General features: G+C 49.3%; 1 protein-coding gene across 2 annotated transcripts; it reads left to right on the forward strand.

Moving 5' to 3' along the window:
* Positions 1-536: 536 nt before the first annotated feature.
* On the forward strand, positions 537-10,716 carry DTYMK (deoxythymidylate kinase). Of its 2 annotated transcripts, XM_074297939.1 has the most exons (6): positions 537-553; positions 917-1,099; positions 6,165-6,273; positions 6,548-6,638; positions 7,767-7,964; positions 10,291-10,716. In XM_074297939.1, the coding sequence occupies exons 2-6, from the start codon at positions 970-972 to the stop codon at positions 10,399-10,401; spliced, it is 639 nt and encodes a 212-aa protein (XP_074154040.1). In that variant the 5' UTR covers positions 537-553; positions 917-969; the 3' UTR covers positions 10,402-10,716. The 2 variants fall into 2 exon arrangements, with proteins under 2 accessions (XP_074154040.1, XP_074154039.1); XM_074297938.1 differs by lacking the exon at positions 537-553 and having other exon boundaries at positions 848-1,099.
* The last annotated feature ends 609 nt before the right edge of the window (positions 10,717-11,325 follow it).

The following is an 11,325-nucleotide window of genomic DNA, read 5'->3' on the forward strand; positions in this document are numbered from 1 at the left end:
GTAACAAAAACAACTTAAACTCCCCCAGAGGCCAGGAAGGATCTCTACATGGGGACCGGCGGCCCCGGTTTCTACTTGAGCCCGGCCCTCCTGGGGTAATCACACTCCATCCGGGCCTCCTCCCGGAGACTACAAGTTACTGCAGGACTGCCGGTCTTCCCGTATTCTAAGCTCTTGGCTCAGGCAATGGCTTTGTACAATCCGGACTCTTCCCATGGGGCGGAAGTAAGAACATGTGATCTAGGATGCCAGGCTTCGCAAAGCATCCCCAAGCCAAGGCCGGACGGCCGCTCCTGGGCCGGGTGGCAGAAGGAAGGGGAGGGACGGGCCGCCGCAGCTCACTTGCCACGGGCACTCCATCGGGCCCCGCCCCTCGGGCGTCCTTGTGCGGCCGGCCCCACAGGAGGGGAAGCTCCCCAAGGCAGGCCCTGTTCTTGGCTTTCCCGGGACCCGGCGCTCAGCTCCATGACCGGCTCCGGAAAGCGGCTAAGGAAGCGTCACCCACTTCGGGGCACGAAGTCCCGTCGCCCTGGGGCAGCATCTTTTTCTTACAGTTAAGCACAGGGAGTCCAGGAAGGGGGGGGCGGCCCCCACATGTCCAAAGCTCTGCAACCACTTTTGCCAACTCTCCCTTGGTGACCCCGGGGGCTCAGGGAGAGAGCATACGCACAATCTATTTGTCCTAAGCATCCCTCGGGTCTCAAAACTTAAGCGCCCAAGGAGAGAAAGGAGGGACAGAACTTGAGCAGTGTGCAATAAGTACTCTCTCCGCTCACCCCTCTTAGGAGGTGGGGGGGGAGGAGCCAGGAGTCACGAGCATGCGCGGAGTCAATGAGCCCTTCCCCTCACCGACCCCCAAGCGCCAGCAGAACACTGAGCATGTGCATCCCCTGCCCCGCCCTTTGTCTGGAGATAGCTATTTGGCGGGAAGGACTGACGTCGCGGAGCTAAAGACACAGCCGGGAGGCCATGGCGGGACGGCGAGGTGCCCTCATCGTGTTGGAAGGCATGGATCGCGCCGGGAAGACAACCCAGTGTCGGAAGCTCGTGACAACCCTGCTGGAGTCGGGACACCGAGCAGAACTTCTCCGATTCCCGGGTAAGGGGCAGAGCCAGGCCTGGAGAGAGGCGGGGCGGGAGATATTGCGCCTGCGCAGTAGGCGGGGGCAAGAGGGAGGCGGAGCAGAGCCGAGCCCCCAGGGCCATGATTGGTCCGAGGTCTTCGTCACGTGGGGGAGAGGGAGACTTGTCCAGTTCTGGCTGCCCGTCTGGAGTCGAATGGCTTCCGCCGTGGTCAGTCGGCTGTTGTAATGGTTCCTTCCGCAGGGTTGTTGGGAGGTGCGGAGAAGCGAAGGGAGCCAGGCGCTGTGCAGACGCCAAATGGCGGTGTCCCTGGGGTCTGCCCCCCCCAGCCCCAGAAAACCAGCCCCTGGGGCGCAGACCCCTCCCCCAAGAAAACAAGCTCCTAGAGTAAGGTCCCTGAGAGAGCAGGCTCCTGGAGTAATGGTCCCTGAGAGAGCAGGCTCCTGAGGCTCGGGCCCCTCCAGCGGGGCTCTCCTCGGGGCTGCCTCAGAGCGCAGAGCCTCCTCACACAGCGGAGGAAGAAGGGCTCCAGGCCGGAGAGGATGCTGGGACCTGGCGCACTTTCCCCCCACCGCCCGCCTCCAGTAGGGAGGCAGCACATCCTTCTCCCTGAGTCCCCTCTCCCCGCGGTTTGATCTCCCCGGTTTTGGTCGGTCCTTTACGTTCCCCGGGGTTTGTCCCTCCGCGGAGAGCAGTCCTTTGGAGCCGGGCTGTGGAAGGGGGACCAACTGCTGAGCAAAAGGAGCCGAGCCCCCCCACCCCATTCTCCCATTCCGGTCTCTCCTTCCTCCATCCTCAGCGAGGCGGGCCGAGGGGGGGATGGAAAGTGCCAGCGGAGGGACACAGATCCGGGTAACCGAGACGTGTTCTGAACTGTGGGGTTCGGTGGAAGGAAAGAGTCCCCACAGGGCTGGGCCAGCGTAGAACGGGCCGCTTCAATGAGCGGATCCGCCGTCCGGAGGGCTTCGCGCAGCCGCGGTAGAGCCACTCCCGGCCCGGGAGAGCCTGTCTCCCTTCCCCTGGTCCCTGAGTCTGGCCCCCGGGGAACGCGTGTGATCCCGGCAGATCCTTGGGCGTTCGGAATGGGAGATGCTGGAATAGACCACGTGACTGCGGCTTTCAGTGCCGCACCTCGGGCTGTGCGCAGCCCTTTGTCACCGCCAATATGGGCGGCGGGTGCAGAGTGAACGGACCGCGCAGACGCCCCCCCCCCCCCCCCCCCGCTTTGTGCCCCCCCCTTTGTTTCGGAGCAGCCAAATTCGGGACAGTTTGGCCGGAATCCCGTCTCCGATCGAAGGAAGGCACCAAATGTCTGCATATTTAATACGTGCACACGGTTTCCATCAGCCTTCCGGGAGTCACGGTGGTTAGTTGGGGCTCCCACCACAGGAATATAAACTGCCCCCTCTCTAAAGCCAGAGAAACAGCTCTCCCCAATGAGCCTGTCCAGGCTTCCCCTTAGACCGTGAACGGACGGCTCCGGGCCTGACTCAAGCCTTTTAAAGGCCCAGGGATTTCAAAGGTAGCGCTGGGAGCGCCTCGCCCTGCCGGGAATCTGGAGTCAGTCAGGGATGGGGGGGGTATATTTGAGCGCCATCTTCGCTGCTTTCCGTGTGGTCCCACTCTCCCTGCTGCACCCTCCCGCCCTCCCCGCCCCCCCCCATGAAGTCTCAGCCGGACCACCAGCCTCCCTCCTGGGAGACCTTGGCGCTGTCAGCACCTTCCTCTCCCTCAGCTTCAACATGCAGACATTGGGGGGAAGCCGGAGGACGTCCCTGGCGAGCAGCTCTGTCCCGGGGGAGGCTCCTGTAAAGCGGCAGCTTCCTGCGTGGCCTGCTGGGATATCAGCCGCCCCTGGCACCGAGCTTTCTGGAAGTGCCTAGTGCAGTTCGAGCCAGATTCAGAATTGTGAATTCCCTGAGGCTGTGCCCTCTGTTAGGGTCCCCAGGCATCTCCCAGAAACCCCAGGGCTTCTCATTTATGATTATGGCCCGTCCAGCACTCCCTTCTGTGTGTGTGTGTTGTGTGTGAGTGTATAAGTGTATTGTGTGTGTGAGTGTATTGTGAGTGTGAGTGTATTGTGTGTGTGTGTGAATGTGAGTGTATTATGTGTGAGTGTGAGTGTATTGTGTGTGTGAGTGTATAGTGAGTGAGTTTGTATTGTGTGTGTGAATGTGAGTGTATTGTGAGTGTGAGTGTGAGTGTATTGTGAGTGTGAGTGTATTGTGAGTGTGAGTGTATTGTGAGTGTGAGTGTGAGTGTATTGTGTGTGAGTGTATAGTGAGTGAGTTTGTATTGTGTGTGTGAATGTGAGTGTATTGTGAGTGTGAGTGTGAGTGTATTGTGAGTGTGAGTGTATTGTGAGTGTGAGTGTGAGTGTATTGTGTGTGTGAGTGTATAGTGAGTGAGTTTGTATTGTGTGTGTGAATGTGAGTGTATTGTGAGTGTGAGTGTGAGTGTATTGTGAGTGTGAGTGTGAGTGTATTGTGTGTGTGAGTGTATAGTGAGTGAGTTTGTATTGTGTGTGTGAATGTGAGTGTATTGTGAGTGTGAGTGTGAGTGTATTGTGAGTGTGAGTGTATTGTGTGTGAATGTGAGTGTATTGTGAGTGTGAGTGTGAGTGTATTGTGTGTGGATGTGAGTGTATTGTGAGTGTGAGTGTGAGTGTATTGTGAGTGTGAGTGTATTGTGAGTGTGAGTGTATTGTGAGTGTGAGTGTATTGTGTGTGTGTGTGAATGTGAGTGTATTGTGAGTGTGAGTGTGAGTGTATTGTGAGTGTGAGTGTATTGTGTGTGAATGTGAGTGTATTGAGTGTGAGTGTGAGTGTATTGTGAGTGTGAGTGTATTGTGAGTGTGAGTGTATTGTGAGTGTGAGTGTATTGTGTGTGTGTGTGAATGTGAGTGTATTATGTGTGAGTGTGAGTGTATTGTGTGTGTGAGTGTATAGTGAGTGAGTTTGTATTGTGTGTGAATGTGAGTGTATTGTGAGTGTGAGTGTATTGTGAGTGTGAGTGTATTGTGAGTGTGAGTGTATTGTGAGTGTGAGTGTGAGTGTATTGTGAGTGTGAGTGTGAGTGTATTGTGAGTGTGAGTGTGAGTGTATTGTGAGTGTGAGTGTGAGTGTATTGTGAGTGTGAGTGTATTGTGAGTGTGAGTGTATTGTGAGTGTGAGTGTATTGTGTGTGTGAGTGTGTGTGAATGTGAGTGTAATTATGTGTGAGTGTGAGTGTATTATGAGTGTGAGTGTATAGTGAGTGAGTTTGTATTGTGTGTGTGTTTGTATGAGTGTGTATGTGAGAATGTGAGTGTATTGTGTGTGTGAATGTGAGTGTATTGTGTGTGAGTGTGAGTGTATTGTGTGTGAGTGTGAGTGTATTGTGTGTGTGAGTGTATTGTGTGTATGAATGTGAGTGTATTGTGTGTGTGAATGTGAGTGTATTGTGAGTGTGAGTGTATTGTGTGTGTGAATGTGAGTGTATTGTGAGTGTGAGTGTATTGTGTGTGTGAATGTGAGTGTATTGTGAGTGTGAGTGTATTGTGTGTGTGAATGTGAGTGTATTGTGAGTGTGAGTGTATTGTGTGTGTGAATGTGAGTGTATTGTGAGTGTGAGTGTATTGTGTGTGTGAATGTGAGTGTATTGTGAGTGTGAGTGTATTGTGTGTGAGTGTGAGTGTATTGTGTGTGTGAGTGTATTGTGTGTATGAATGTGAGTGTATTGTGTGTGTGATGTGAGTGTATTGTGAGTGAGTTTGTATTGTGTGTGTGTTTGTATGAGTGTGTATGTGAGAATGTGAGTGTATTGTGTGTGTGAGTGTGAGTGTATTGTGTGTGAGTGTGAGTGTATTGTGTGTGAGTGTGAGTGAATTGTGTGTGTGAATGTGAGTGTATTGTGTGTGTGAGTATATTGTGAGTGTGAGTGTATTGTGTGTGTGAGTATATTGTGAGTGTGAGTGTATTGTGTGTGTGAGTGTGAGTGTATTGTGTGTGTGAGTGTATTGTGTGTGTGAATGTGAGTGTATTGTGTGTGTGAATGTGAGTGTATTGTGAGTGTGAGTGTATTGTGTGAGTGTAGTGTGAGTGTATTGTGTGTGAGTGTGAGTGTATTGTGTGTGTGAATGTGAGTGTGAGTGAGTGTATTGTGTGTGTGAGTGTATTGTGTGTGAATGTGAGTGTATTATGTGTGAGTGTGAGTGTATTGTGTGTGTGAGTGTATTGTGTGTGTGAGTGTATTGTGTGTGTGAGTGTAGTGTGAGTGTAGTGTGAGTGTGAGTGTATTGTGTGTGAATGTGAGTGTATTGTATGTGTGAGTGTGAGTGTATTATGAGTGTGAGTGTATAGTGAGTGAGTTTGTATTGTGTGTGTGTTTGTATGAGTGTGTATGTGAGAATGTGAGTGTATTGTGAGTGTGAGTGTATTGTGTGTGTGAGTGTATTGTGTGTGTGAGTGTGAGTGTATTGTGTGTGTGAATGTGAGTGTATTGTGAGTGTGAGTGTATTGAGTGAGTGTATTGTGTGTGTGAATGTGAGTGTATTGTGAGCGTGAGTGTATTGTGTGTGTGAATGTGAGTGTATTGTGTGTGTGAGTGTGAGTGTATTGTGTATGAGTATATGAGTGTGAGTGTATTGTATGTGTGTGTATGAGTGTGTGTATTGTATGTGTGTGTATGAGTGTGTATGAGTGTGAGTGTATTGTGTGTGTGTATGAGTGTGAGTGTATTGTGTGTGTATATGAGTGTGAGTGTATTGTGTGTGTGAGTGTATAGTGAGTGAGTTTGTGTATTGTGTGTGTGTGTATCCACGTGGAGGGGAAGATTCTGGGAAGGAGCATCAGCTCGTGCTGCTTTTCAGCACCTCGAATCTCGCCAGGCGCTCAGGACGGACCCTCTCGTGGAGAGGACGATCCCTGGCTTGACCGCCGATGGCCGCTTTTCCCACACCCGAGTTAACATTTCCCCCGTCTCCCACATTCTTGCGGCGGCTCCCTAGGCCGGTACCGTTGGACCAGGGCCCGTCGGGGCAGAGTATGTTTGGCGGCCCAGCCCTGGCTGATCTCCCTTCTCCCTGATTCTCTTCCTGGCAGAGAGATCCACAGAAATCGGCAAGTTGCTGAGCGCCTACCTGGAGAAGAAGAGCAACATGGAGGACCACACGGTGCATCTCCTCTTCTCCGCAAACCGCTGGGAGCAGGTGTAAGGCCCAGAGCCCAAGGACCTTCCTCCCCCCACCCCTCTCGCACCTCGTGGTGTGCTGGATGGCAACCCCGTTTGGGCTCATGTCTCTTCTGTGCATTAGTCTGGATCCGGGCCTTCCAAAGGCCTTGGATCTGGGCCTGGGCCAACTGGACCCAGCAGTCCCTTCCCCCCCCCGAGTTGTCCATAATCCCCTTCAGCGTCCCCTCTTCTGGGTGTCCGCGTGGACATTTGCCATAGAAAGTGAGCCCTCTCTTCCTTCTTTGTCGTCTAGGCCGCTGATCAAGGAGAAGTTAAGCCAAGGAGTCACCCTCGTGGTAGACAGGTACGCCTTCTCTGGCGTGGCCTTCACCAGCGCCAAGGAGGTGAGCGCCCTGGCTGGGGGCATTGAGACACAGCCACTCCCTGGTAGAGTCCAAGGGACTGGCCTGGGGAGAGAAAGCTGGGCTGGGCAGGCCGGGAGCTTCCCAAGGACTGCCAGGGATGGGGCCCCAAGCCTGAGCCCGGGCCCAGAGAGGACAGTCACAGTACTTATGGGTGAGAAGCTTAGGGAGGAAAAATGGGAAGGAGGAAAACACCCAAGTAATTGTAGCTTAGAATGGGAATGGGACAAATTACCTGTAAAATGGAATGGATAGCTGATTAAAAATGTGATTTCAATAATGTGTTGCTTTTGGAAACATTATGAAGATGAGAGATATGATAAAATAAAGGGCAGGAGTAGAATTTAATATGTAAAAGAAAAACAGGGGAGTAATCATCTCAGACAAAGAAAGAGATTTAATCCAAAGTGAAAAAGGAAAGCTCCTATACCATGTGTCAGCGATCTTAAGCAGAATTATTTTAGGTTATTTAAAATGTACCTACCAAAACAGACACTGGAACTATGTGAACATAAAATACATAATTTTTAAAATATCAGTTTTACCTAATTAATCTTTTCAAAGTCAGCCCAATTAAATTGCTAAAAACTTATTTACTGAGTTAGAAAAATCCTAAGTTCATTTGGAAGAAGAAAAGGACAGTAAGTTGAACGTAACCAGAGAAAAGAGATGTAAAGGAAGTAGGTTCAAATGAGGTGATTCAAGGGAATTCCAAGATGTGGAATAGAAAGAGCCATCTGCCTCCAAAGAGATGAGATAGAAGGTGGATCACAGCAGAGCATTTTCACCTTTTTTGATTTGCTTTTTTTTTTTTTCTTTCTCATTTTTTCCCCTTTTGTTCTGTTTTTTTCTTGCACAATATTAACTGGTTGCCAAATAACCAGATAATACGAGGAGGATAAGCCTAGAATGGCTGAATAGCAGCTCTCTTCAAAGAATTAGGGCTCAAGGGGGACCTGTCTGTTTGATAGAGGTCTCTATCAGTCATAAACACATAACTTTTTCCCAGAGAAGTGCCCTTCTCCACCTTCTCTTTTGGATTAAAAGGCTTAGGCCCCTGGGCCTCTGTTCTGACTCATGGGGACTTCTGGGTTTTCTCTTTCTCACCAGAACTTTTCACTCAACTGGTGCAAGCAGCCCGATGTGGGGCTCCCGAAGCCGGACCTGATTCTCTTTCTCCAGCTGAGCTCCCTGGAAGCCGCCAAACGGGGTGACTTCGGCACCGAGCGCTATGAGAACAACGCCTTCCAGGAGAAAGCCCTGCAGCGCTTCTACCAGCTAATGAAAGATGATTCCTTGAACTGGAAGGTGAGCGGAGGGGGGGGGGGGCAAAGGGCCTCAGGCTACGGCTTCCCTGCTCTCATTGGGGTAACTGGCCATCCTGTCCGTGAGTGCATCCATTCCTTGGCTTTAACAAAACAAGAACCCTCCCCTTGACCCCATCCAGATCCCCCTTGCTCCCTGTTACAGCCGACACTTAACGGAAACCTCCTCGTCCTGTGTGTTCCCCTCCCCTCCCCACTCCCTTCCAGCTGGCTGCCAACCACCCACCTTGGGGCAAGACAGCTTGTTCCCAGGGGGCCAGCGGGGTTTTTTTTGTTTTGTTTTGTTTTGTTTTTTTTAATAGCTTTTTATTTATCAGATATATGCATGGGTAATTTTTCAGCATTGACAATTGCAAAACCTTTTGTTCCAACTTTTCCCCTCCTTCCCCTCCCCCAGATGGCAAGGTGACCAATACATGTTCAATATGTTAAAGTATATCTTAAGTACAACTTCCATACAGTTATTTTGTTGCACAAGAAGAATCGGACTTTGAAACAGTGTACAATTAGCCTGTGAAGGAAATCAAAAATGCAGGTGGACAAAAACAGAGGGACTGGGAATTCTATGTAGTGATTCATAGTCGTCTCCCAGAGTTCTTTCACTGTGTGTAGCTGGTTCAGTTCATTACTGCTCTATTGGAACTAATTTGGTTCATCTCATTGATCCTCATATAGTATTGTTGTTGCTGTGTATAATGATCTCCTGGTCCTACTCATTTCACTCAACATCAGTTCATGTAAGTCTCTCCAGGACTTTCTGAAACCATCCTGCTGATTATTTCTTACAGAACAATAATATTCCATAACTTTCATATACCACAATTTATTCAACCATTCTCCAATTGATGGACATCCATGTAGTTTCCAGTTTCTGGCCATCATAAAGAGAGCTACCACAAACATTCTTGCACATGTGGGTCCTTTTCCCTTCTTTAAGATCTCTTTGGGATATAAGCCCAGTAGTACCACTATTGGGTCAGAGAGTATGCACAGTTTAATAACTTTTTGAGAATGGTTCCAAATCTCTCTCCAGAATGGCTGGATGTATTCACAATTCCACCAATAATGTATCAGTGTCCCAGTTTTCCCACATCCCCTCCAACATCAGCATTATCTTTCCCTGTCATTCTAGCCAATCTGACAGGAGTATAGTGGTATCTCAGAGTTGTCTTAATTTGCATTTCTCTGATTAATAATGACTTGGAACATCTTTTCAAATGGCTAGAAAGTTTCCAATTTCTTCATCTGAGAATTATCTGTTCATATCCTTTGACCATTTATCAATTGGAGAGTGGCTTGAATTCTTATAGAGTCAATTCTCTATATATTTTAGAAATGAGGCCTTTATCAGAACCTTTGACTGTAAAAATGTTTTCCCAATTTATTGCTCTCCTTCTAATCTTGTCTGCATTAGTTTTGTTTGTACAAAACTTTTCAATTTAATATAATCAAAATTTTCTATAATAATGATCAATAATGATCTCTAGTTCTTCTTTAGTCATAAATTCCTTCCTCTTCCACAGGTCTGAAAGGTAAAGTATCCTATGTTCTTCTAATTTATTTTTAATCTCATTCTTTATGCCTAAATCATGGACCCATTTTGACTTTATCTTGGTGTATGGTGGGTCAATGCCTAGTTTCTGCCATACCAATTTCCAATTTTCACAACAATTTTTGTCAAACAGTGAGTTCTGGGCCAGTGGGTTCTAATTGTGGATTCCTTCGCCCTTTTCTCAGCCTTCTGTCCCACTGTCCTCCTCATTTCTGTCCTGAGTGGGTGCCCATAGGGGTCAATGTTCAGTGATCTTGTTAGATCCCAAGGATTCAGTCTTCTCCATGTGTAGGACTTCCCAGACTTTCTATCAAGCCTTGACCTCTTTCCTAGATTCCACTCCCCACCTTGAAAATGCTATTATGTGACTGTAAGCTATAGACTTTCTCATATTTGTGTATGAACAATGAATAGGGGAATAATATCTTGTTCCCAGGACAAGGTTCCCTGTCGTAGTTCCTTCTGTAACTTTGTGGCCTGGGTGGTGTCGGTGGTTTAGGCCTTTCGCCCTGAGGCCTGTGTGGAATATACCCCTGAGAACTCGGGGGTGCTGGGGGGGCGCTATTTTAGTCTCGTCCTGCCCAGGAGGTATTTCTTCTGCCAGAGCATGATGGACAAGGGAGCCCCCGAGTCAGTGAGTTACTCTGGCTCCTTTTCCAGGGGTGTTCCCCTCCCAACCCTCCCACTCTGGACCATCCTTTTGGGAAAATCTAATCCCATTTCTTCTTTGCTCCTTCATGGCCTGGTCCGGAATCAGACCCTTGATGCTTCCCAAAGCATAGAAGACTTACACAGAGAGATTTACTCCCTTGCCGAAGAGACGATCCAGGTGGTCCAAGAGAGGCCCATGGGTGAGTTGTGGAAATAGAGCCGGCCTGCCATCCCTCTGCCCTGCAGGGAGCAGGAGAATGCCTCGGCCCAACTCTGGAAGGAAATGGTGTGTCTGAGAGGCGGAAAGGGACCAAGGCTTTGGGGCTGCAGCCTCCTCAGGAGACCAGAATCATCTTTCAGGCTGGTGGATGGGAAGGAGGTTTTTGCAAAGCCAGAAGAGTAATTTCAGATTTTGTCCCCGTTCTGAGACTAGAGAAAGCCTATTCTTTCTTTTTAGCCCTGCAGTTTCTTTTTTCAGCCTGGTTTTTAAATGTAATCATAGAAATATCAGTGAAATAAATGAATTATGTGATGTGTTTGTTTTCTTTTTATTGGACAAGCAGGAGAGATGCTGGGACTGGCATTCAATAGGAAGCCCTTGCTCTGCCTGCTAGCCAAACATTGGAGTGATTGATTGGACATTAACCTGGAACTTTAGGCATCAGGCAGCTTTTGGTAAGAAGGGTGGCTACTGATGCCCCTAAAATTCCTGATTGTTACACATGCCCTACACTGAGGCTGGCTTATTCTGCCGGAATATGAAACACTCTCCTTGGCTCTGGGCTGAAAACTCTAGGGAGGAAGAAAATGGCTTGAGGTAGTAGATACATGATTAGAAGGGAGCAACCCAAAGCTGGCTACAGCATCTGGATCCCCCATGGGGAAGGAGATAGTTCCTTTCCTTTAGGAGTGACAGGGATCCCCTTTGAATAAGGAGTGCCCCCTTAGGCCTTAGTGCCTCACTGCTACTTTAGCCACAGCTTTTCTGAAGCTTGCCGACTTGGGTAATGAGCTCAGGAGCCAGCACCTTTTTACCTCCTCCAGAAAGCCTCTGCTCAGTCAGGGCAGTGCTGGGCCAAGCAGGGCTGGGGACCAAGAATCTGAGACCACAGGCATTTTCAATGGAAAAATCTCCACTACT

Source organism: Sminthopsis crassicaudata, chromosome 3, assembly GCF_048593235.1.
Source record: "Sminthopsis crassicaudata isolate SCR6 chromosome 3, ASM4859323v1, whole genome shotgun sequence".
Classification (NCBI taxonomy): Eukaryota; Metazoa; Chordata; class Mammalia; order Dasyuromorphia; family Dasyuridae; genus Sminthopsis; species Sminthopsis crassicaudata.